Consider the following 27,419-nt stretch of genomic DNA (forward strand, 5'->3'; position numbering starts at 1 on the left):
AGATTTATTATGAATTAAGAATTTTTGGCCCTTCTGTTTCTTGTGGTTTCTTACTTACTGTTTGGTATATACTTAACTTACTTAACTAATTTATCTTACTGTTTGGTATCATCTTGGTAGGTGTTTTAGATCTTTTTGAGAATAAATGGAGAGGAAATAAATAAGTATTTTATCTAGTCTTTCACTAAGATTATAATTTCTAATTATGTAAATGAGGTTCTTAATTTCAAGTCATTAAATGAGAAAATTTTAAACTGCAACAGTCTTAAAGAAAAAAATATAGAAATCTTTTTTTCTGGAGAGATTCTGATTTATCTTTTCCTAGTAATATCTGCACATAATGGGCACATATACACACATCAAATGAAGGAAATCACAATTTATGATTTTTTTCTAATATAAACTACTTGTTATTATAAAATAATAAGGAAGGAAAAATTACCAGCAGAGTGTACAAAATTATCTCTGGAAGATAATTTTTTACTTTTTAAAATATCTCCAGCAATAGGTACATTTCATGTTATTCTTGAGAAACTTTATTAACTTCGGTATTTATAGTTAAACTAGCATGTAAATATTTTGTTATACAAGTTAAACTAACATGTAAATTCTTTCATATCTAAAACTCAGGAATCCTGGTTACTTGATTTTTTAGTCCCTTTGTTCTTCCCTCATGTGAATATTGGGTCCTGTTTGTTAATCATAGATGTATCTGAGAACTTTTAAATCTCCAACTTGGATAATCATAGTTTTACTAATTTTTTTTAATACTAAATCATTTCCCCAATCTTTAACTGCCATTCTATAAAGCATAGATAGGAAGAGTTATTAGCGTGCTGTTCACAGGTGAATAAGAAAACCATGTGAATTTTAAAATAGGGTTTTATATTTCTTTCTTACATCATAGTAGTACTTAAAATTGCCTCATAGTTCCATAATCACATAAACATTCTCTTCTACAATTTAAAACTTGTCTTTTAAGATTAATTTTTGAAAAGGAGTCTTCTTGTAGTCTCTTGAATTGGTGTTTTACAATTAAATCTTTTCATTAAACTTAAAAATGCTTATTGCTATAATATCCCAGAAATGAATATTTGCACATATTCATGAAAGAGTATATTTTATATCCTTGAAACAAATGTTGCAATATATAATCGAAAAATTGAATCTCATAGTTTTCTTCCCCAGTCTTGTTTATATTTTCAAAAGTTCAGTATTCTGCATAGGTTTGCATCATTTAATTATACCAGGTTAGTATATTTTACAGATATTTATCTTAACATCATATGCTTTTCCTGAATAAGTTTATAAGTTACTAATCCAAATGTATTTATCCAAATCTTTCTTCTAAGTCCCCTGGGTGCCTCAAATTTGTTATGCCCCAAACTGAAGACATTGTCCCTGATGCTTTCCTCTTTCCTGACTCTTTGTAAGCTACTCTGTCATCTGTCTTCCCCATCCTAGTAGATAACATCACTGAAATACCAAAGCAGGAAAAATCCTGGACCCCATACCTCCCTGCAATCACCACATCCTGTTGCTCATCAAGTTCAGTATTTTCTACCTGCTTACCATTTTTCATTTCTTATTACTTTCTCACTTATAATTTTGAAATGCTCTTTTCTAGTTTTGCTCCCCTGATGTTCATCTTTACGTTGCTGCCAGAGTGACCTTTCTAAAATATATTTGTGAAGATGTAACGCCTCTACTTATGTAGTGGATCCCCAATGCATGAAGGAGAAAGTTCATGTTCTACGAGGACACTTGCTTTTTTTGGTTTGGTTCTGATCCTCCAGTTTTGTCTCTCCATACCATTCCCAGTAACTGTGTTCTAGTTTTCCACGTGACTTGTTATGTTGTTTCACGCCTCGTCCTTTTGCTCAGGCTGCCCTTTCTAGAATCCCCTTCACATCCCTGCTCTACACTGTGTCTGTCTTTTAAGACACAGACCTGTCTTTGCAGCATTTCCTGAGCTACCCAGATACAGCTGACTCCTCTTTCCTTTGTGCCCTTCCTGTACTCTGTTCACATCAATTGTAGAGCTTTTGAATGATACTTTTCTGTTCTTATTTGTTTTCATGTAGCTCTACTTCTCCTAGAATACAGAGCAGAATCGGTCTTCTATTTATATTTCCAGCTTCTCCCAGGATAGTGCCTATGATTTGATAGATCCAGTAAATGTTTGTTGTCTTACTGATTGATTGAATGACCAAATGAATGAATATGATGTTTTCTGGAATTAGGTGTTTGTTTTATTTTGTTTTGTTTTTATAGGAAGGAGCAACAAATCCAGAAATTGGAGAAAAAGAAAATGATACTGATATTGAAAGCGCTCCGCAAGAGCAAACAGATCATAACAATTTGACTTCTTTTGATGGAGCACACAAAAATAATAGGAGTGGTAAGTTAGTGAATATTTATGAATTTTTTTCTGTGCTTAAAGGCTAGTATAAAAACATCTAAAGTGTGTAGATCCAAATATACTATCCATTTCTTTTTTTTTTTTAAATTAATTTATTTATTTTTGGCTGCATTGGGTCTTTATTGCTTGGGCGGGGGTTACTCTTCGTTGCGGTACACAGGCTTCTCATTGTGGTGGCTTCTCTTGTTGTGGAGCATGGGCTCTAGGCTCATGGGCTTCAGTAGTTGTGGCACACAGGCTCAGTAGTTGTGGAACACGGGCTTAGTTGCTCCGCGGCATGTGGGATCTTCCTGGACCAGGGCTCGAACCCGTGTTGCCTGCATTGCAAGGTGGATTCTTAACCACTGCACCACCAGGGAAGTCCCAGTATCCATTTCTTTTTAAGTATGTTTCTTTTGCTCTGTTTCTGCAGAAGTATCCCAACTACTACCAACTTTTTCTTCCTGAAAATGCCTCAACCCTCCGAAATTCTTTTCTGCTACTTTATTTTATTGAAATATTTGTGGATGGAGATAGACTTATATATGTATTTAAAATTCATAGTAGTAAATGTTCTCATTAATGTATCTGTGGCTGCGTTTTACAGATATGATGTCAGCATTAGGATTAGGAGAAGAGGAAGATATAGAATCACCTTGGGATTCTGAGGTACTGTCTTCTATTATTATTATTTTTTTTTTATTTTAAAATATAAGCACTGAGTGATGTTAAAACATAAAAGCAGGGATGCTTTGACTTTACTTTCTCACCTTTGCATTTGCCCATCAAAATTTTTTCCTTATATTTTTAACCTGTAATTAATTAAATAATTGTGTGCTAAATATAATAACTACCACATAGTGCACTTCTGTGAATTTGCAAGATTCACCTAATGAAACCAGTGTAGTATAGAGCAAAAACCAAGGCTTAGAAGTCATAAGGAATCAGTTTGGGTTCTGAAGTTAAATTTATCTAAAAACTGAAGCATTATTCCAGGTCAGCCTATGGCCAAATGTATGTTTCTTTTTTCTTTTCTTTTTTTAAAAAATTTTTGTTGGAGTATAGTTGATTTACAGTGTTGTGTTAGTTTCGGGTATACAGCAAAGTGAATCAGTTGTACATATACATATATCCACTCTTTTTTAGATTCCTTCCCCATATAGGCCATTACAGAGTATTCAGTAGAGTTCCCTGTGCTATACAGTAGGTCCTTATTATTGATCTATTTTATATATAGTAGGGTGTATCTGTCAGTCCCAGTCTCCCAAGCAAATGTATGTTTCTTTGGTACATATGGATGTGTAAAACTCCTAGTGAGGTTCAGAGAGAAACAGGTTGAAATGTAGTTTTTTACCACTTAGACCTGAAAAAGATAGTGCCTGAGACTTGAAAGTATTGTTACATTTGGATTGTCAAATAGATCTGCAAGGAACATTTCAAGAGAAGCAAAAGAATGGGGAATAATAAGTATGTGGCGTTATAATAACAACAGTTTGGTTTAGCGATGTTTTAATAAGTACAAACCATTTTGGATAGTTAAACTAGTGTGCGTTGAGTACCTTTATGGCAGCCGTACTTGAAGTAACGTAAATGTAAAGTAATGATGACCTGTTGTAAGGTGACAGCTATGGAAAGAGATAAGGAGGGCCTGATCTGTTAGATATAGGCAGCTGCTGCAGTGATACAGAACTGTGTTTAAAGTCAAAAGACATGGTAGCATCCTGGTCTGTCACTAGCTGTGGGATCTTGGAAAAACTTGTCTACCCTGGTTGAGCGTCAGTGACCTCCTTCGTAAAAATGGTACTGGTACCCACTTCTCAGGTATGTGTAAGGAAGAGATGTGGTAACGGCTGTGAACACACATTGTAAACTGTAAAGGGTGCTATAGAAATGTAAGACAAAAATGATCACAGTGGCAATTAGTGACTCACTAAATGCTGGGGCACTTTTTTAAAACCTGAAGGACAATAAAATGACAGTAGTGTTAAGAATGGGGAAATTGGAATGGGCATGTGGATTTCTAGTTTGGGGTATGTTAGGTTTCTATAGACTGTTATCGGAGATCTCCTATAGGTATCGAGTGCTTTGGTACTTGAGGTGCTCTCGACATTTTAAATGTTTTGATCTTAAATAAATTCCTGTTATTGAATACCAACTATGTGCTGGGCAGTTAGACACTGACTGTACCAATTGAGGGGTTAGGCTGTAGTGTTGGGAACATAAAACCAAACAGGAATCCTTTATAAGTCACTGTTAAGTCCTTCATGTAAAGAAAATGGAGAATGTTACGTTAGACAACATTGAGAGAGTTTGTAGTTAGGATGGGGATGGGAGTGGGAGTAGAATTTAGGTAGTCAGAAAAGATCTGCATGTGAGAAAAGCTACCAAGGGGAGGATGGGAAGGAGCCAGTCATGTGAGGGTCCAGGGGAGGGACATTCTGGACAGAGAGAACAGCGGATCCCATCTGTTCGTCACTTCACTCTCGCATCTTGGAATGACCAGGAAACAGGAAGTGGGGTAACTGTCCTTACAATCATTTTTATTATTGTTGTTGTATGTAGAAAATAAAATGTGCATAATAAAAGCTTGGCACATTTAGATGATTAATAAATAAATGTTCTTATTCTTCCCTTATTAAAGCTTGCTATACTTTTTTGAAGAGTTGCATAACTATATTTAAATTTTTTGCTATTATTTAAACATAAAAGTTTTTCTTACTACTTCGCTATTTTATTCAACTATTTTTCCTATCAATAAAAATTTTATCAAATAACAGATTCTTGTAAGCCCTTGTTTACCTAAATGAAGCAGCTTCTACAGTATTCTGTTTATGCTCAACATGACATACTTCATGGTTTCTTTTCATGCCAAGTATATTATTTTAATACTAAAAGATTTCTGTCTTTAGAAATATTTTAAATTTATAGCAAGTATACTTATTAAAGAATTTATTTAAATACATATTTTTTAAAAATACTCTCTTCTTTTGACAGGGAATGCAAAGTAGAGTTAGGTGTTTTGAAGTTAATTCTTTGCTGAAATGTGCCTGTAAGTCAGTATTTTGTCTGTGAAAATAATTCCTCTGGCTTTCCATGCTCAGTTTACAGAGTCAGTAGCCAAATGAGGATACAAGATAGACTTGATCTAGAGAGTGTATATGAAGTTTTCTATTGAAATGTTTGGGTTTTCAATCCATGCTTCTCTTATTTTTAAATCTAATTGCTTGTAAAGTAGGAAATTTTTAAAAAGTAGGGTATTTTCAGGTATTAGAAGGGGATTAGGAAATCTTTATGCAACTCATTATTAATATCAATTTTAACAGAGTATCTCTGAGAGTCTTCCACAGAAGTATGTTGATCATTTATCTGGAGCTGCAGGTCAAAGAGGAAAAAATATATTAAATGGACAAGTAGAAGGTAAGAACTGTATTTTTATGAAAAAGTCGTTTGACAGCATGTTGATTTAAAATGGGAATTCTGATATATTCTAATAGGCAAAGAAAATCACCTGTCGGTTAAGAGGAAGAATCATTCCTCACACTGATTTCAAGTTGAACTGAGGCTGTCTCATTCTGGAAAACAAGTGCTGTATCAGAAGAACTAAGCAGCTACATCTTTTTTTCTAGTCAAAAATCCATCAACAGTTTTTAGGCAGTTTTTATTTGGCCAAAAAGCAGTGCTTGAATACTTAACTGTGTGCTGTGTTCTATTTAAGTTCTGACTGTCCAGATGTTCTTTTGTAGACAACATGCCATGATATAATCATCTATCTCCATGTCTGTTACCAAGTTACACTGTGAAGTGTGCCACCCTTTTGAGCTGGTCCTCAAAGACACAGTTTGCTTGTTGTTTAACCAAGTGTCCTAAAGCATGTACCTGAAGTTATATCATTTTTTATTCTAAAAAGCTATGCAGCTTATATTCTGAAAACTGTTAAAAAATATAACACTGTTGATGTAAAAAAAAAAAAAAAAAAAGAAAATCACCTGTCAAATGCATAGTGAGGAAAAAGACAAGAAAAGGAGGGAAGCTGTGTATCTTATCTGGTGTCAGCCACAGATTAAATTGAGAGTCCCGTTTAAGGAGCTAAGTTATTAGTTCTGTTTCAAGGTACTCTACAACCTAAGGAAAGTTGGGAAATGAGGAAGAGGAAAGAAGGAATAAAGAATGAGAGAGGCAGAGGTTACAGGGAGTAAATGAAGGAAAAGGAAGCGGGGGTCTGTGGAGGACAGTGGCAAAGTAAAATAGGTCTTTAGAAAAAGGAAGAGAAGAGTATTTGAAACGTGAGACAAGTTTGAAGAGAGCTTCCAGCACTAAAACTTGTCAGAGATGAACAGCAAAGCTTTCCCACTCTTACTGTGGGAATGTAGAAGCAGACTCATAGATCAGAGTTTCTCAAATTTTAATTAGTCCCTTGGGGATCCTGTGAAAAGTGCACATGCTGAGCAGCAGGTCTGGGATTGTGCATTTCTGACAAGCTCTCAGAGTCGCAAGGGTGTAGGCTTGCATTTAGAGAAATCTGGAAGAAGAGCCACTGGATAGTTCAAGACAGAACAGGATCGAGGAAAAGCATTATTTTGTTTTTCTTTCTGACCATGTTTACAGCCAGAGGGAAGCAAAGCATTGAAGTAGAACTTATAGATGTAAGGTACCACTGCTAAGCAAAGAGGAAAAAAGAAGTGGTGGGGATGATCCATAAAAAGAATGTAAAAGGGGAAGAATTAAGACCACAGATCCAGAGACTACCTTTGAAGAGGAAAGAATATAGTGAAAAGAAGGAGGGAGGAAAGAAAGGTGTTAGGGAGGTAATTGTGGAGGTGATGAGGAAACTTGAGAGAACTCTTGTTAGATGACTTCAGTGTATTTACACTGAAACAAGGTTAGGTCATTGCTGCTCCAGAGAATACTGGAAGCAGGAGTGGGTGCTAGAATTGGGGTAAACCCCAGCTCCTCCTTGTAACTATCAGGCATCAAAGATATATGTTGTGTTGGTATGTGTTATTCAAATGAGATTAATTTGAATATGGAAGCATTGGCTGTTTTTTTTTTTAAGATAGGTTTTTGTTTGTTTTTTTTTTGGCTGCTCGGCTTGGCATATGGGATCTTAATTTCCCCGACCAGAGATTGAACCCGTGCCCCCTGCAGTAGAAGCATGGGGTCTTAACCACTGGACCGCCAGGGGAGTCCCTAAGATAGCTAATTTTTTGATGATAATTATTTCACAAAAATCCTTTTAAACATTAGCATGATATACTAAACCAAACTAATTTTGGAAACAAAAGAAATTAGTAGGGTTCATTCCCTAAATGCTAAAATTGTTATTTTCAGTAAATACTACACTGATTTTGAAATATGAAAGATTTTTAATATCTAATAATTCTGTGGCAGTAAAATTTATTTTTTCCTTTTTGATAATTGTGCTTCGATATTGAAAACTTATTATACATTATTTCTTAGATGTGTCTTATATACCTTCTTGCATGAGTGGTTCGAGAAACTTTAAGATGACTAAACTAGAGGATCCAAGAAATGTAGGCATACCAGTAGCCCACATGGGTATGGAAAAAAAGAAGAATATTTTTATGAACTATTATTCTACAAGTGTATATCCAAGCTGATCAGTTCATAACACTTTCTCTGATGAGAAATGAATTATACATTCAACTGAACTGTCATCCCAACTGTGCACTTCCTAAATTACAGGACAAATTGAAGAACATGATAAATACTTGTAGTATAATGGTGTAAATGATGCTGCTGTATTGCATTCAAGATATGCTGTTGCATTTTACCATCAGCTTTCATATTTACCTTCTCGGGGTCATGATTTGTTCCTCTGATTAAAGATCACTTTTCTCCTCATCAATCAGCATGTTCACATTGGTACTTGTGCATTTTTCTATTTTATAAAGGCTTTTGGAACATAATCTTACTTTTGAAATCTTAACTGCATGTTTTGTTAAACCTGTACTCCTATTTTTTCTTCAGTATCTATAGTGGATTCATATGTCTGTCTTGTTGCTGTCCTAACTTCCCCCAAGAAACAAAACACCAAAACCTAAAGTATTCACTGCCAAGGCCAAGCATGAGGATTCTGCTCAGTACTAACTGCATGAATATATAGTTGGCTTTCACAGTTACGTGTAGTTGATTCTATGTCCCTTTTGCCTTTTAGATTCTCCTGAAAAATATCCTCACTTGAAGGTAAAAACTTATATTTTTATCTTGAATTATTAACTACAGATTGTATCAAATGTACATTATTTATTAATCAACTTGTTTCAAAACCCATTCAGCCTGCAGTTGGAGTGAAAGATTCTGTTCCTAATAAAACAGTAGGAATGAAGGATTTACAAACATCCAGATCAGGTAAATTTTGCGGTGCAAATTTAACTCTGGAAAGAGGTACACTAAAATATTTGAAATGGTCACAGTCTTCATATTCCTAATTCTTTTTTTTTTTTTTTTGCAAATTTAATTGAAGGATTTGACATAAATAAGGCACATGTTATTGTTGGTATCCATGTTTTGAAAAAAAGATATTTACAAGCATAAGAAAAAGATATTTTTAAAATATAAGCTTTAACTCAGATGTTTCTATGTATGTTTCAATACCCTAAAGTTCTCAGTTTGGAATCTCTGTACTTCTTAGGGATTCTCAGAGGTTAATTATTAGATTCTAAGATATTTCCAGTTTTATAAAATGCTTATTTGAACTCTGACCTTTACCTAGAGTAAAGCTTCACTTGCTAACATGTCAATTGTATTTCAACTTTAATTATTTCATTTTAGTGGTGTTACACGGATGAGCTTAAGCCAACCAGATGTTTTGATTAGCAGACTCTGTGTGTGTGTGTGTGTGTGTGTGTGTGTGTGGTCTTTGATTATTAAAAGTGGGGGAAAGTAATCATGCCTTAATGACGATTTGATAGACACAGTCTTTTAAAACAGTAATTGTGAAAGTTTTTGGCTTTAAGATCCTTTTATTTATTTATTTATTTGTTATTTTTTTATGATCCAGATATACGATACTTTTACACTTTTAATAATTATTGAGAATTCTAAGAAACTTTTGTTTAAGTAGGTTGTATCTACTGATGTTTACTGTATTGGAAAATAATAAAAATTTAAAATACAAGCACACACAATCATACATTCTATTAGCCATTAGAGCTACGATGTTATCACATATCTTGTCTCTGGAAAACTCCACTGTACACTTAAAACAGAATGAGAACGGAAATAACGTTTACTGTTACTGTGAAAATAGTTTTGGCCTCTTGGACCCCTTGAACGGTTGGGTCTTGGGACTCCAGGGGTCCTCAGGTGACACTTGAGAACCACTGTTTTAAACCATTTACAGAGCTCATGGATGTGAAATCATAAAGGGGCCCTTGTGATGAAACAGGCTTTAAAGTTTCACTTTTACATTTCTTGCTTTCTTCTTTGATTTGTCTTTTTTTTTTTTTAGGTTTTTTTTTTTTATACAGCAGGTTCTTATTAGTCATCAATTTTATACACATCAGTGTATACATGTCAATTCCAATCGCCCAATTCATCACACCACCATCCCCAACCCCCCATGACTTTCCCCCCTTGGTGTCCATACGTTTGTTCTCTACATCTGTGTCTCAATTTCTGCCCTGCAAACTGGTTCATCTGTACCATTTTTCTAGGTTCCACATATATGAGTTAATGAGTTAATATACGATATTTGTTTTTCTCTTTCTGACTTACTTCACTCTGTATGACAGTCTCTAGATCCATCCACGTCTCAACAAATGACCCAATTTCGTTCCTTTTTATGGCTGAGTAATATTCCATCGTATGGAATATTATGTACCGCATAATATGTATGTACATGTATGTACCACATAAATGTATGTATTGTATGGTATATGTATGTACCACATCTTCTTTATCCATTCGTCTGTCGATGGGCATTTAGGTTGCTTCCATGACCTGGCTATTGTAAATAGTGCTGCAATGAACATTGGGGTGCATGTGTCTTTTTGAATTACGGTTTTCTCTGGGTATATGCCCAGTAGTGGAATTGCTGGATCATATGGTAATTCTATTTTTAGTTTTTTAAGGAACATCCATCCTGTTCTCCAAAGTGGCTGTATCAATTTACATTCCAACCCACAGTGCAAGAGAGTTCTCTTTTCTCCACACCCTCTCCAGCATTTGTTGTTTATAGATTTTCTGATGAAGCCCATTCTAACTGGTGTGAGGTGATACCTCATTGTAGTTTTGATTTGCATTTCTCTAATAATTAGTGATGTTGAGCAGCTTTTCATGTGCTTCTTGGTCTGTCTTCTTTGGAGAAATGTCTGTTTAGGTCTTCTGCCCATTTTTGGATTGGGTTGTTTGTTTTTTTAATATTGAGCTGCATGAGCTGTTTATATATTTTGGAGATTAATCCTTTGTCCGTTGATTCGTTTGCAAATATTTTCTCCCATTCTGAGGGTTGTCTTTTCATCTTGTTTATGGTTTCCTTTGCTGTGCAAAAACTTTTAAGTTTCATTAGGTCCCATTTGTTTATTTTTGTCTTTATTTCCATTACTCTAGGAGGTGGATCAAAAGAGATCTTGCTGTGATTTATGTCAAAGAGAGTTCTTCCTATGTTTTCCTCTAAGAGTTTTGTAGTGTCTGGTCTTACATTTAGGTCTCTAATCCATTTTGAGTTTATTTTTGTGTATGGTATTCGGGAGTGTTCTAATTTCATTCTTTCACATGTAGCTGTCCAGTTTTCCCAGCACCACTTATTGAAGAGGCTGTCTTTTCTCCATTGTATATCCTTGCCTCCTTTGTCATAGATTAGTTGACCATAGGTGCGTGGGTTTACCTCTGAGCTTTCTATCTCGTTCCATTGATCTATGTTTCTGTTTTTGTGCCAGTACCATATTGTCTTGATTACTGTAGCTTTGTAGTATAGCCTGAAGTCAGGGAGTCTGATTGCTCCAGCTCCGTATTTTTCCCTCAAGACTGCTTTGACTATTCGGGGTCTTTTGTGTCTCCATACAAATTTTAAGACTTTTTGTTCTAGTTTGTAAAAAAATGCAATTGGTAATTTGATAGGGATTGCATTGAATCTGTAGATTGCTTTGGGTAGTATAGTCATTTTCACAATATTGATTCTTCCAATCCAAGAACATGGTATATCTCTCCATCTGTTGGTATCATCTTTAATTTCTTTCATCAGTGTCTTATAGTTTTCTGCATACAGGTCTTTTGTCTCCCTAGGTAGGTTTATTCCTAGGTATTTTATGCTTTTTGTTGCAATGGTAAATGGGAGTGTTTCCTTAATTTCTCTTTCAGATTTTTCATCATTAGTGTATAGGAATGCAAGAGATTTCTGTGCATTAATTTTGTATCCTGCAACTTTACCAAATTCATTGTTGATTAGCTCTAGTAGTTTTCTGGTGGCATCTTTAGGATTCTCTATGTATAGTATCATGTCATCTGCAAACAGTGACAGTTTTACTTCTTCTTTTCCAATTTGTATTCCTTTTATTTCTTTTTCTTCTCTGATTGCCGTGGCTAGGACTTCCAAAACTATGTTGAATAATAGTGGTGAGAGTGGACATCCTTGTCTTGTTCCTGATCTTAGAGGAAATGCTTTCAGTTTTTCACCATTGAGAATGATGTTTGCTGTGAGTTTGTCGTATATGGCCTTTATTATGTTGAGGTAGGTTCCCTCTCTGCCCACTTTCTGGAGAGTTTTTGTCATAAATCGGTGTTGAATTTTGTCAAAAGCTTTTTCTGCATCTATTGAGATGATCATATGGTTTTTATTCAATTTGTTAATATGGTGTATCACATTGATTGATTTGCGTATATTGAAGAATCCTTGCATCCCTGGGATAAATCACACTTGATCATGGTGTATGATCCTTTTAATGCATTGTTGGATTCTGTTTGCTAGTATTTTGTTGAGGATTTTTACATCTATATTCATCAGTGATATTGGTCTGTAATTTTCTTTTTTTGTAGTATCTTTGTCTGGTTTTGGTATCAGGGTGATGGTGGCCTCATAGAATGAGTTTGGATGTGTTCCTTCCTCTGCAGTTTTTTGGAAGAGTTTGAGAAGGATGGGTGTTAGCTATTCTCTAAATGTTTGATAGAATTCACCTGTGAAGCCATCTGGTCCTGGACTTTTGTTTGTTGGAAGATTTTTATTCACAACTTCAATTTCATTACTTGTGATTGGTCTGTTCATATTTTCTGTTTCTTCGTGGTTCAGTCTTGGAAGGTTATACCTTTCTAAGAATCTGTCCATTTCTTCCAGGTTGTCCATTTTATTGGCATAGAGTTGCTTGTAGTAGTCTCTTAGGATGGTTTGTATTTATGCGGTGTCTGTTGTAACTTCTCCTTTTTCATTTCTAATTTTATTGATTTGAGTCCTCTCCCTCTTTTTCTTGATGAGTCTGGCTAATGGTTTATCAATTTTGTTTATCTTCTCAAAGAACCAGCTTTTAGTTTTATTAATCTTTGCTATTGTTTTCTGTGTTTCTATTTCATTTATTTCTGCTCTGATCTTTATGATTTCTTTCCTTCTGCTAACTTTGGGTTTTGTTTGTTCTTCTTTCTCTAGTTCCTTTAGGTGTAAGGTTAGATTATTTATTTGAGAGTTTTCTTGTTTCTTGAGGTAAGCTTGTATAGCTATAAACTTCCCTCTTAGGACTGCTTTTGCTGCATCCCATAGGTTTTGGATTGTTGTGTTTTCATTGTCATTTGTCTCTAGGTATTTTTTGATTTCCTCTTTGATTTCTTCAGTGATCTCTTGGTTATTTAGTAACATAGTGTTTAACCTCCATGTGTTTGTGTTTTTTACGTTTTTCCCCTGTAATTCATTTGTAATCTCATAGCGTTGTGGTCAGAAAAGATGCTTGATATGATTTCAATTTTCTTAAATTTACTGAGGCTTGATTTATGACCCAAGATGTGATCTATCTTGGAGAGTGTTCCGTGCGCACTTGAGGAGAAAGTGTAATCTGCTGTTTTTGGATGGAATGTCCTATAAATATCAATTAAATCTATCTGGTCTGTTGTGTCATTTAAAGCTTCTGTTTCCTTATTTATTTTCATTTTGGATGATATGTCCATTGGTGTAAGTGAGGTGTTAAAGTCCCCCACTATTATTGTGTTACTGTCGATTTCCTCTTTTATAGCTGTTAGCAGTTGCCTTATGTATTGAGGTGCTCCTATGTTGGATGCATATATATTTATAATTGGTTTATCTTCTTCCTGGATTGATCCCTTGATCATTATGTAGTGTCCTTCCTTGTCTCTTGTAACATTCTTTATTTTAAAGTCTATTTTATCTGATATGAGTATTGCTACTCCAGCTTTCTTTTGCTTTCCATTTGCATGGAATATCTTTTTCCATCCCCTCACTTTCAGTCTGTATGTGTCCCTAGGTCTGAAGTGGGTCTCTTGTAGACAGCATATATATGGGTCTTGTTTTTGCATCCATTCAGCAAACCTGTGTCTTTTGGTTGGAGCATTTAATCCATTCACATTTAAGGTAATTATCAATATGTATGTTCCTATGACCATTTTCTTAATTCTTTTGGGTTTGTTTTTGTAGGTGCTTTTCTTTTCTTGTGTTTCCCACTTAGAGAAGTTCCTTTAGCATTTGTTGTAGAGCTGGTTTGGTGGTGCTGAATTCTCTTTGCTTTTGCTTGTCTGTAAAGCTTTTGATTTCTCCATCGAATCTGAATGAGATCCTTGCCGGGTAGAGTCATCTTGGTTGTAGGTTCTTCCCTTTCATCACTTTAAGTGTATCATGCCACTCCCTTCTGGCTTGTAGAGTTTCTGCTGAGAAATCAGCTGTTAACCTTATGGGAGTTCCCTTGTATGTTATTTGTCATTTTTCCCTTGATGCTTTCAGTAATTTTTCTTTGTCTTGAATTTTTGCCAGTTTGATTACTGTGTGTCTTGGCATGTTTCTCCTTGGATTTATCCTGTATGGGACTCGCTGAGCTTCCTGGACTTGGGTGGCTATTTCCTTTCCCATGTTAGGGAAGTTTTCGACTATAATCTCTTCAAATATTTCCTCGGGTCCTTTCTCTCTCTCTTCTCCTTTTGGGACCCCTGTAATGTGAATGTTGTTGCGTTTAATGTTTTCTCAGAGGTCTCTTAGGCTGTCTTCATTTCTTTTCGTTCTTTTTTCTTTATTCACTGCTGCAGCAGTGAATTCCACCATTCCGTTTTACAGGTCACTTATCTGTTCTTCTGCCTCAGTTATTCTGGTATTGATTCCTTCTAGTGTAGTTTTCATTTCAGTTATTGTATTGTTCATCTCTGTTTGTTTGTTCTTTAACTCTTCTAGGTCTTTGTTAAACATTTCTTGCATCTTCTCTATCTTTGCCTCCATTGTTTTTCCAAGGTCCTGGATCATCTTCACTATCATTATTTTGAATTCTTTTTCTGGAAGGTTGCCTGTCTCCACTTCATTTAGTTGTTTTTCTGGAGTTTTATCTTGTTCCTTCATCTGGTACATAGCCCTCTGCCTTTTCATCTTGTCTATCTTTCTGTGAATGTGGTTTTTGTTCCACAGGCTGCAGGATTGTAGTTTTTCTTGCTTCTGCTGTCTGCCCTCTGGTGGATGAGGCTATCTAAGAGGGTTGTGTAAGTTTCCTGAATGGGAGGGACTGGTGGTGGGTAGAGCTGACTGTTGCTCTGGTGGGCAGAGCTCAGTAAAACTTTAATCCGCTTGACTGCTGATGGGTGGGGCTGGGTTCCCTCCCTGTTGGTTGTTTGGCCTGAGGCAACCCAACAGTGGAGGCTACCTGGGCTCTTTGGTAGGGCTAATGGCAGACTCTGGGAGGGCTCACGCCAAGGAGTACTTCCCAGAACTTCTGTTGCCAGTGTCCTTGTCCCCATGGTGAGCCACAGCCACCCCCCACCTCTGCAGGAGACCCTCCAACACTAGCAGGTAGGTCTGGTTCAGTCTCCCCTGGGTTCATTGCTCCTTCCCCTGGGTCCCGATGTGCACACTACTTTGTGTGTGCCCTCCAAGAGTGGAGTCTCTGTTTCCCCCAGTCCTGTCAAAGTCCTGCAATCAAATCCCACTAGGCTTCAAAGTCTGATTCTCTAGGAACTCCTCCTGCCATTGCCGGACCCCCAAGTTGGGAAGCCTGACGTGGGGCTCAGAACCTTCACTCCAGTGGGTGGACTTCTGTGGTATAAGTGTTCTCCAGTCTATGAGTCACCCACCCAGCAGTTATGGGGTTTGATTTTGCTGTGAATGGGCCCCTCCTACCATCTCATTGTGGCTTCTCCTTTGTCTTCGGATGTGGGGTATCTTTTTTGGTGAGTTCCAGTGTCTTCCTGTCGATGATTGTCCAGCACCTAGCTGTGATTCTGGTGTTCTCACAAGAGGGAGTGAGAGCACGTCCTTCTACTCCACCATCTTGGTTCAGCTCTGATTTGTCTTAAGAAATTTAAATCTGACAATTTTAGTTTTTTTAAAAAAAAGAAAAATATTTTTGTTATGTATTTATTTCCTGTCTCATGGCACTGTATGCTCTTTGGATCTAGTGTGGACCTAGACTTATCCTATTTTTACCTGGAAACAATTAGTCACTCAAGGCTATCATTTCTTCTGTAAGTTTATGGTATTTATCCAAGGCTTCTAAAATGAGTTCTGAAGATATTGGTACATTGAGGAAAGACCATCTCATTGTAATTAAAGTAGTACCATTCATTAAAAGATTTTTTAAAACCCATGTCTCTGGAACACACAATACTGTCATGCATATTTAAACATAAAATAAATGGTTAGACATAATTTTGTTAATGAAAAAATTCGTATGTTGAAGAAACTTAATTATTAATAAAGCTCTTATGGTATACAGAATATGTAATAGAGATTGATGAGTGAATCAAAGTAAGTAATACTAGAAAATTAAAAAGTAGAAAAAATGAGAGACAATAGTTAACGTATCTATATGAATGGCAATGACGTGTAAGATACAATAAGCCATGAAGGAGTAGTGTGTTTGGGGGGAGAGGAGGACATGGGACTGCTTCTCTGAAGAAAGAATTTGTTCAGATTAGTCAAATTTGTATTAGTATTCACATTCTAATAAACGGAAACTTTGTTTTCAGATTTTTCAGATTGGGATTCTGCTAGTTTGACGCTCAATAATGAGACTTGTCAAAGAGCCGGGCATTTGAAAGTTGATGATAAATATCCATTTGTGTCACAATCAATGACCAAAAATCAGTCAGCATCCACAGAATTTGGACAGATGACCTTAATAGATAAAGAAAAGATTAATATTGGAGCGGTGTTTCTGTTAGGGAATTACACGCTCCATGACCTGTGTGAGTCACAACTGCCAGAAAACAGAGAGAGCAAACAAGGTAATAAATAAGCACAGAGCACTCAACCGTAGGCCACCTCGGCATGGCTTCACCATAATCCTGATGTTTCCAAAATCATTTTGTGGCAAAATCTGCTTTGTGTTTACTCCTTTTATTCAACCTGCAGCCAAACGTCTTTTAGCAAGACGTTTGCATTCTTCCTCTGACCAAAGCAACATAATAAATAACAAAGAGAATTAGGAGAGAGAATAAGTTCGTTAGGCTAGTATTTAGCATACACCTGAGAGTGGGTAGCAGGATTATATTTAGAACTTTGCGACTAGTTGGGAAACCTAGGTAGACGTCTCAGGATTCCCGTCTCAAAATGTAGTTTCTTAGCTTTATTTTTGTTTATCTCTGAATTCATTAGTATTAGTTATAACTATATTCAGTGTAACTAAAAAAGCACCTCCAAAACCAAATACTAAACTATTTCTTGTATTTTCTATGAGTTTATATATTTTAGAATTGGCTTTCCCAACGGTAATGGGCATCATTGGGGATTGCTACATAGTCCCTCCTTCTTAGCTGTGTCCACGTAGTATATCAACTTATTATTTTTAATGAATTAATAGTTCACAAGAGATATTGGTTTTAAGGAGTGCTGATCATTTAAAAATAGTATATGGAAAATCAATTCTAATTCTACTAGGATGCCCAGTCAATTGATTAACCACATCTAATATATGTTCTACATAAATACCAATTAATTTAGTGCCCTGAATCAGTCATATGATCAGGGCTATAGTAATAAATCATACACTGTTTTCTTTTTTTCAGTCCTATAGTTTTATCTTCTTGTCTTTCCTTACCTGTAGAATTAATGTTATATTTACAAAAGGTTCTCAGTTATCTCCTGGAGTAGTGACTACAAGCTATAAACTCAAAGTTTTTTTTATCTATACAAGTGACTTGTTTGCTCTCATTTCTCCATGAGCTTGGTAGGTCCAAGAAGCACGAATTCAAACGAAACACCTACACGAGCCCCCTCAACACAGGAAGATATGAAACAGGAAAACTGGAAACTAAATACAAGCAACTTAAAACAGTTCATGCAGATGATTTCTCTTCTCAGTTGATACCTTTTATAAAGTAATAAGCAGAGTCTAGTTCTTGAGGGACCCAGGATTCATGCATTTATTCATTTAATAAAGATTTATTCTATGCTGGGTCCTGGTAATTTTATATCCTAAATATTTCTGGAAACAGTCCCTCAGTGTAGGCCTGCATCATCTTTTTTTTGCATTATAGTGCCATCAAATTCATCTCCCTCTATTTATTTGTATGGCCTTCAAATTCATCCCTCCCGCAGCATTTAGAGTGATCTATCTCAAATGCACCAGTGATCGTGAACCACTCTTTAAAGCATATTAATGTCCAGCCATCTTAGAATGACACGAGGCTTTCATAATCTAACTTCTACCTGACTCTCCCTCTCTAGCCCTTTTTTCTGTCCTTTGCTCTGGAATTCTGAACTGCTGGTGATGCTCTCTTACCTATCCCTGTATTTTAGACAAATATTCACCCTGTTTTATGTATGCTTCTCTCCCTGTCTTGCTACAGCTTTCCATGCTCTCTCCCTTTCCTGCCCTCTATTCCCTTGAATCTGACTGACCTTACTGTGTAAGTCTCAGCTCAGGCATTATCTCTAGAAAAGCCATCGCTGACACCTTTTATCTACATTCTTCTTTAAACTGCAATGTTTAGTACTGAGCAGGAACTCAATAAATAATTATTGAGTAAAAAAAGACTTTATACAAAGATGATTTCAAGAGCTTGTCCTCTACAGTCTAGGAGCAAAGAGGATAGACGTGAAGAAATAACTTACAGTTCAGGTGATAAAGATACACTAGAAAAATCTATAAAGTACTAAGGTAGCTACTAGGAAAGAGATACGTATTTGAGGAAAGAGAGCTGTAATCAAGGAGGACTTCACAAAGGAGGCTGAGTCTTAAAAGATGAAAAGAAATTTGTCAGAAGAGTAGAGGAAAACATTTCAGATTAAGGAACTGATAAAAGCATGAAAAGTAACAGTAATTTTGGAAACCATGAATAACGTTGCAGTTGAAGCTTGGGGTGTTGTTAAATAGGTACTAGTATGAAGTAGAGAACAGAGTGTATCGTGACTTTATATGTTTGTTCTGTATTTTTAAATTTTGTTTGGTTTTTGATTGTTCTGTTCATTGATGTTTGGTGGATGAATTTGTAAATGAATCTTTGAGATGTTTGTGTGCCTGTAACCTGGTGACATCTGGTATTTCCCAGATGGTTTGTTGAAGTTTTAGGTAATTAGAAGTATTTCTTAAAGAAGTAAATATTCAGCTAAAGATTAAGCTTAATTTAAATTGTCATTTGATAAAATTTTTTAAATTTATTTTTATAAAGATTATGTCTTTTATCTAACTGTTCTAAGTAGTTAATTTTAACTAAACATACAGATTTGTCAGCAGAACTAGACTTAGAAATAACTTCGGAGGAAGCACAAGAAAGGCTTGATGGAAGTGAAAATAACCACTCACAGGTATGTAAAAATGTAAATGTAAATTTCTGGCTCAATATTGTTTTCTATGCTTTAACAACATAACAGAGTTCAAATGAAATTACCTTTCAAAATTAACCTCTTAGAATCGATAGATAATAATTTAATATTTAGTTTTTATAGTGCTTTAATTACAAAGCTTAAAATATTGTTAGAATCTATTATAATTTATAGTTAAACTTTGTCCTTGGAATTGAGGCAAAAAAATTTCCTGAATATTGTTTGCTTCTTCCTTACATGATAAAGAAGGTGATAATCAAATACTGAATCGTATGATTAAGCAGTTGAAATTATGAACAATATATCAATGATGGTCCGTGAGTTAGAGTCATGGAAGGAGAAATCATTCCCAGCTGTTCAAAATTCGCAGTTTCAAATTGCCAGTCACTAATGCCAAGATTAAAGATTTATTCTGTCTTGTGATCTCTATATAATCGACCTAAGGATCTACATTCAGGGAGAGAAGGGGTCATACAATCAACCCAATTGCCTATTAAGGAATCAAACCTTCCAGAATTGGACCTTTGTTGTTAGGGTACAAACAATAACTTTCTAATTTATTTCATTTCAGGGTAGGAAACCAGTAAATATTATTAAACAATGTTTTATCCACTTTCATTAGTGGATATTAGAATATAATATAACTGAATGAAAGCAGGTATTATATCAATGTATAATACTATCATAGTATATAATTTGCATTAAAATTTAGGAATTTGTTCCTCTTTCTGATTGGTGTTAATTGACTTTGGCTCCTAGTAATTTAAGGTTTGTCTATTCTCCAGTTACTAGTCCTTAAAAAAAAATCCTTACGTGCACATAGGGACTCTTTAAGGTAAGGTGAGGTGAAATATTTTTAAGTAAGGAAGCCTTTGTAACATTAAAAATCATCTCCTAATTCATTTTTGGTAGATTTAACATATACAAATTATTTAGTTCAAACAAACAGTGACAAAATCGGGTTTGTGAGTTCATGATTTTCTCCTGTTTTAGGCGAAGGCAAGTTATTTTTCACTTCTTAGTTGTAATCCAGTGATTTGTGAGTAGCTAAACATAGATTAAGAAGTTTAACGGTTAAATTTTAATTATTTTCTAATTTTTCTTTGTCCGTACTTGATTACTTAAGGATAAAGTTATTTTACAAACATGTACCCTGACAGAAAAGACATCTGAAAATCAAATCAAGCCAATTAATCTTCCACTTTTGCATCTGCAAAAAATGCCTCAAGAACCAGAAATGAATAAGGAATGTGATAGAGAGGACATATCTGTATGTTCAGGACTTCCTTGTGTGCAAAAGTATGAGGAAATGTCCATCAAACAAGGCAAATTAGAGTGGAAAAACAACTTAAAACTCATCACAAATGAGTTAAAGCAGAAGTTTGGTGAAATTTGTGAAAAATACAAAATTACTGTTTGTCCTGAGGAAGAGCCACTACATGATAACCCTAAAGAAGGAGCAAACATAAAGGAAATACCTTCTAATTTGACAAATAATATACCTGACTGTGAGGCAAAAGATGCATTTGGAGTATCTATCTCCCTAGCATTCCAAGCATTTCCTGAACAAAAAGAACCCAGTCTTGAAAATGTTTTTCCATCTTATTTAACCTCTGGGTCCTGGGGACATGCTTGCCAGTCATCTTCACAGCTTTATTTAAATGAAAATAAATTAGACTATGAAAGTGATAAACCAGACACTGAACATGTTTTTAACAAAAATGAGGAGATTTTTTATAATGATACAGAAAATAAAAAAGTAAGGGACCCAGTAGTTACATTTGAAGTGCAAGAAGACCAAGAGTTTGATATGCAAATGTTACAAAATATGAACCAAAATACCACTAATTGGAAATTAGACATCGGATGTATACATCAGTCTAGTGATCCCAAAAGACTTTTTGATTTATGGCTTGCCCGCTCCAATGAAATGAAACACATGATTCAAATAAAAAGTGATATTTCTGCTGTTACAAATACTTATAAGAAAACCAAACCAATACAAGACTGGTTCCAGAAGCCATTGCTTGCAGATAATTGCAGTGCTAATAACTGTAAAAGCATGGGACCTGAATTAGAAAATGGGAGTTCTTCTCCACCGAATAGTAACAGAACATCCAAAGTGTATCTAAATGAAGAATTACAGCAAGATATGCAAAGGTTTAAGAATGAGATAGGCATGTTACAAGTAGAGTTCCTGGCTTTGGAAAAAGAGAAAATTCGACTTCAAAAAGAGGTAGAGGTTCATTTGCTGCTACTTTGTTCTTTCTCTTCATCAATGATCTGATCCATTCTGATTTTCCACTTATGAATAAAATGGGGTCAGCTAAATAGGTGATTGTGTAGAAATAGATTACTTCTGCCATCTAAATAATAGGAAACTATTTTCATGGTTTTTGTTCCTTAATCAACCTAAGTCTCTCTCTGTCAGTCTTTCATATGGACTGGGAAACTAATTTAGCTACATACCATGTGACCTTCTGAGCCAGAATAAGCACAAAGGAAATTGCTTAAGAAATATAATAAGCTAGGGTTTTGGTTTTTTTTTTAATCTACTGGGTTTTAAATATAAATTACACTCCTATAGTATGGGAAGGAAGCAGTGACTGAAAGAAGGGACATAAACACGTATTCCTGCTAAACTAATCTCTTTATTGTGCTTTAGTGTGTGCGATCTTCTCTGCTTTACTCAATCCCTTGGCACTTAGAATTCCAACATGGCCACTTCAAGATATTTTTAATAACAAATACATGTACTCCCACATATTCTTTAATTACCACTCTCAGATGTTTCTGTTGAGTCAGACCTTTACATTATGTTGTTTAATAAAATGTGGTAAGTTTTGACATGTATGATTTTATCATATAGGTAGTATAAACCCTCAGCAAAAAAATTCAGTATTTATCTCCAAAGGAGAAAACTGAGTTTTGATGTGAGGTGAGTTTTTTTTTTTTCCTTCCAGTAATAGATTTTTTAATTTGTTTGTTTGCTCTTTTGTGTAAGAGGTGCATTGACTGAGTTTTAAAGATAGACAAAAATCTATATTCTCCTTTAAAAGAAAAAGAGATGAGCCCTACTGCCAACTGAGGCATTAAATTACTTTGCCAAAGTCACACTTTTAACTTATCTGATTAATTTGATGAATTCATTTGGTAATTTATCAGATTCAGGGTTACAGAATTGTATCATCTCTTTTGGTGCCATGAAATGCTAGGAAATGCCACTTTAGGGGCTTTGGACAAATCATTGAACCTTTCTTGGTTTTATTCCCATTATTGGTAAATAGTGAGGCTAAAGTAGATAATTACTTCTATACCCTTTAGCTATAAAATTTCATGGTTATTGAATGTGAAATTGGGAGACATTACTCATTTTCCAGAATTCCACACTAACTAACAATTCATCAATTTCACTCTACTCCTGTTTTTTGGTAAACTTTGGTTCATATGTTTTAGTGAACACCATCACTTTTTTGATATCCCCAGGATCCAAATGAAAAAAGAATTGTAAAAGGCAGTGGGGGAAGAATAGCTTCAGTGCAGAAAGAAGAATGTTTCCTTTTTGTTACTGAATGTTTCCTTTTTGTTACCAAGGTGTCACATCCTCTAAATTTGGCTGTTTAATGCAAAATCCAGGTGGTAAAGACCGAAGAGGACAAATTTTGTGTCTTTGTCTCTTTATTTCTCTATCTCTGCCATCAGACGGGGAAGAGTGGATGTGAATAGCTGCACAACATTAAGAAAGTCCTTTTTGAAATTTTTAAAATTTTATTTCTTTTCCTCAAACAGAAGCAGAATTTACAAAAATTTCAATGACTTGTAATTTAAAAAATTAAAGTAAGCACAAAAATATTTTTATTGCTTAAAACCGGGGCAAACTCTGAGTCAAGTAATTAATGAAAATGAAAAGGTCTTTATAATGAATAAAGTAATAACAATTATATGTAGTGTCAAACTTTCATTAAAGGTTGAAGAAGAAAAGAAGAAGCACAAAAGTAGTGAAATGGAAGTATCAGAAAACATATATGATGCTGATGATAGTGGATTAATTCAACAGAGAAAGAGCAGAAAAACTAATAACCAGCAGTTTCCTACTATGGAGAATGAAGATTCTGATAGGTAAGCCTATGTCAGTATTTAACAATAGATAATTGTTATTTTCCTATAAAACAAGTGCTCATTTGAGCTAGTGTTCATGATTAACAAATTTTATATTTTACTAGGGTTATAGTTATTTTTAATACTCTTTTCCTTTAACCTTAATACTAGAGTTAATTGGTTAACACACCACCGTATTACAGTATTAGAGTATTCTGGATTTGACTGTATACTTACCTTTACCAGTGTGTTGTATATTTAAATATATTTTATGTTACTGATTAGCGTCCTTTGATTTCAACTTGAAGACTCCTTTCAGCATTTCTTGTGAGGCAGGTCTAGTGGTGATGACCTCCCTCAGCTTTGGTTTGTTTGGGAAAGTCTTTATCTCTCCTTCATTTCTGAAAGACAACTTTTCTGGATAGAGTATTCTTGGTTGGCAGTTTTTTTCTTTTAGCACTTTGAATATGTCATCCTACTCTCTTGAAATCCATTGATAGACTTATGGGGGTTCCCTTATAATTTACAAGCCTCTTTACTTTTGCTGCTTTTAAGACTCTCTCTTTGTCTTTGATTTTTGACAGTTTTGTTATAATGTCTCCTGGCGAGGATTTCTTTAAGTTGAGTTTGTTTGGTGACCTATGAGCTTTAGGAACTTGGATATCCAAATCTCTCCCCAGGTTTAGGAAGTTCTCAACCATTTTTTCTTTAAATAAGCTTTCTGCCACCTTCTCCCTATCTTCTCTTTCTGGAACTGCAATGATTTATGAATTATTTCTTTTGATGGTATCTGGTAATTCATGTAGGCTTTCTTCCCACTTTTTCGTTCTTTTTTTCTTTATTCTCCTCTGATTGGATAATTTCAAAGCTCCTATCTCTTAACTCACAGATTCTTTCTTCTGTTTGATCCATTCTGCTGTCAGTGCTCTTTATTGCATTTTTCTTTTCATTCATTGTATTCTTCAGCTCCAAAATTTCCATTTGGTTCTTTTTTATTATTTCTATCTCTTTGTTAAACTCCTCATCTTGTTTGTGTATTACTTTCCTGATTTTGTTGGGTTGTCTTTCTGTGTTTTCTTGTAGCTCACTGAGTTTCCTTAAAACTACTATTTTGAATTCTCTATCAGGTAGATTGCAGATCTCCATGTCTTTGGGATTTGTTACTGGAAAATTATTGTGATCTTTTGGTAGTGTCATGTTTTCTTGATTTTTTTCATGTTACTTGAAGTTTTGCATTGTTGTCTGTGCATTTGAAGTAGCAGTCACCTCTTCCAGTCTCTAATAACTGCCCTCTCCAGTGTATCCCAACTTGCATTTTTTTGTTCCAGTGGTATGCTGGCACTTCTCTGCTGGAAACCTGGATTTCCACAAAGGCTCTCTCGTCTGTGGGTGATTGTCTAAGACAGTGTTTTCCAGGGGTTCCCTAGACGTTGCTAAGAGTGGCTGGAGCCAGTTCATGGGCCATGCAGGGTCCACAGCTGGGATGTGGTCTGTATGTCTGTTACCACTTGGGTGGACAGGACTCTTCCCAGGTCCCTTGGTGTATGGTGCTGGATTCTGCAACTCCCACAAAGCCACTTTTGTCCATGGATAGGTGCCAAATTGTTGCTGGTGGTGGAGGGATACTATGAGGTACCTATTTTTCAGCCCTGATGCTGACATGACCCCAACATGTGGGTGTTTAAAAGTAAATTTTCCCCCCAAGATATGTCCTTGAGTTCTTCTTTCATGTTATATGTACCTCATGTTATTTTAAAAAATCATGTAAATTAAACATGATTATATATCAAAACAAAACAAAAAAATATAGTAGAAATCTAATTATTACTCCCATGTCTAAGAGTCATTGCTTTTAGGCAGTGAACTTCAGCTTTTCAGTGTAGCACTTGAGGTTCTTCAGAATGTCTTTCCAGACTCATCTCTCTGCGTCCTTCCATGTATTTTGTACTTTTCCTTCCAAGTTCCTAGGAAACACCTAGATGCCATGTGCCTAATCTTTGTGCTCACATTCTAATCACCAAGTAGAATGATTTTCTCCCTTTTCTTTTCCTCATGACCTCCTCTGTTTATTTCACCTCTTCTGTAAAGCTTTCCTACGTTCACTTATAACTTTCATATGTCAACTCTTACATATCACATTGTATCATAATTGTATATCTGTCTTTGAAGCAAGAATTTGTATTTGCTTACATGTGGTTGGTACTTCATAACTGTTTTGTGAACTAATAAATGACTTATGATGGGTAAGAGTTGGAATTTTACAAAAATTGGTTTTTTATTCTTTATCAGTAGAAGTATTAGAAAACATTGGCTTTTTTGTGGATTTTTTAAAGTAGCGGTCCTGGCGTGCATATGAAGGAAGTAAAGAAAAATGAAAATGAAAAATGGACATCAAAAGAATGTGTGATTACACCAATGTTTGAGAAGGCTGATTCACTGATTGGTGGTCTGCTACACATGAATGATGACAGCAGTTTAAGTGGAGTAGATCAGGATGAGGGCAGGTAAAATCTACAAATTCTTTATTTTTAGGTCAAGAAATATTAGCACTGAATACTTTTTCTGGAAATAGAACAGCATAATATAGTGTACAGGCCACGACATGGAATTCTCAACTATACCAGACTAACGCTGCTGAAAGTTTAAGATGAGGACGAGTGGCTTTGACCAGAAGTAGTTTCAATAAATATTCCTCATGGAAGCTGGACTGTAGTGAATAAGTGTAAATGGCTCCTTAGGGAATATTTACTGGGAAAGGCAATAGAGAACTGGATGGTAACTGAAGAGGAATGTGGAGTTCAAGGGAGTTTCCTTTCTCTTTTTATGTTAAGATGGGAGTTTTTAGAGTATGTTTGTATGCTGTTGGAAATGAGCCAGTAGAGGACGTGTTTATTCAGTTTAATCTTGTTTGCATGTCCAATATTAGAAAGCTTATTGATTGTATTACATTATCTTTAAAATATTATCGTAAACTAAATGTACATAATACTTGTATTCACGTATAGTTTTATGGTAAGGGCTTGTTCATTGATTTTGAAGTGTAATATTCTTATATAATTGAATATGCAGATGATTACTTAAAAGTTATTCTATCATACATAGATTTTTAAAAATTATATAATCATAAATTTACAAACATTTAGGCCATACTGAATAGGATTTAATCATTCCTTGATAATTCTAGATGACAGTATCATCATGAGTGGCTATGGTTTTGTAAGGAACTCTAAAACAGATTATGTTAACTTCACAGTGGTTTAGATTCCAGGGAAAAGGGTAAGATTTTGTTTATATTAGATAGAAAAAAAAGCTAGTAACAATCTATCACAGATTATTACTTTTGGATTATAAAGTTCTAAATTACAAAAGTCATGCTTCCTGTACCAAAAGTGTCATTAACACGTATTGTGGGCTCAGTAAGTATATGTTGAATGCATGAATAAACAGCTGAATGGGTGAATGAATGCCTGTTGATGAATTTCTTTACAAAAAGCAAATCTTTATTGAAAATAGAATTCCAATATTGCCTAGGTCTAAAGTCTTTTTATTTTTAAAAAATATGTCTAAGATTCAGAAATTATTATTTATAGTTATAACTAGACATGGAATAATAATACAGATTCATTTGCTATCATATTACTTAAAAACACTTAAAAATAAATATTACCTTCTCATCATATTGTGAAACACAAGTGTTGAAGCCAGATTTCCTGGGTTTGAATTCTGGGTCTGCTGCTGATCTGCTGTATGGGCTTGGGCAAGTTACTTAGCCTTTCTGTGCTCCATTTCTTCCTGTGTAAAGGACCTAATGTATTACCTCTCTCCCAGAATTGTTGTGAGGATTAAAATGCCTTTAAGACATGTAAGGTGCTTATAATAATGCATAGCAGTTACATAGTAAGTCCTCAAAAAGCTAATATCATGATTATTAAAAAAGGGTTTCTTTCATATAAGGACTTAATACTTTCCAAATAGGTTTTAGTGCCATAAAATTAATTTTTATTG

General features: G+C 35.0%; 1 protein-coding gene across 1 annotated transcript in view; it reads left to right on the forward strand.

The window, feature by feature from the left end:
• The window catches only part of ANKRD26 (ankyrin repeat domain containing 26), a 92,281-nt gene that overhangs the window by 26,294 nt on the left and 38,568 nt on the right, over positions 1-27,419 (forward strand). Inside the window, exons 10-19 of the mRNA XM_061179311.1 lie at positions 2,275-2,401; positions 3,009-3,070; positions 5,725-5,818; positions 7,859-7,957; positions 8,577-8,605; positions 8,698-8,770; positions 16,520-16,777; positions 19,216-19,298; positions 23,284-23,435; positions 25,748-25,918. Coding sequence (XP_061035294.1) covers positions 2,275-2,401; positions 3,009-3,070; positions 5,725-5,818; positions 7,859-7,957; positions 8,577-8,605; positions 8,698-8,770; positions 16,520-16,777; positions 19,216-19,298; positions 23,284-23,435; positions 25,748-25,918 — 1,148 coding nt within the window. The remainder of the gene's footprint in view (positions 1-2,274; positions 2,402-3,008; positions 3,071-5,724; positions 5,819-7,858; positions 7,958-8,576; positions 8,606-8,697; positions 8,771-16,519; positions 16,778-19,215; positions 19,299-23,283; positions 23,436-25,747; positions 25,919-27,419) is intronic.

Source organism: Eubalaena glacialis, chromosome 2 (genome assembly GCF_028564815.1).
Source record: "Eubalaena glacialis isolate mEubGla1 chromosome 2, mEubGla1.1.hap2.+ XY, whole genome shotgun sequence".
NCBI lineage: Eukaryota > Metazoa > Chordata > Mammalia > Artiodactyla > Balaenidae > Eubalaena > Eubalaena glacialis.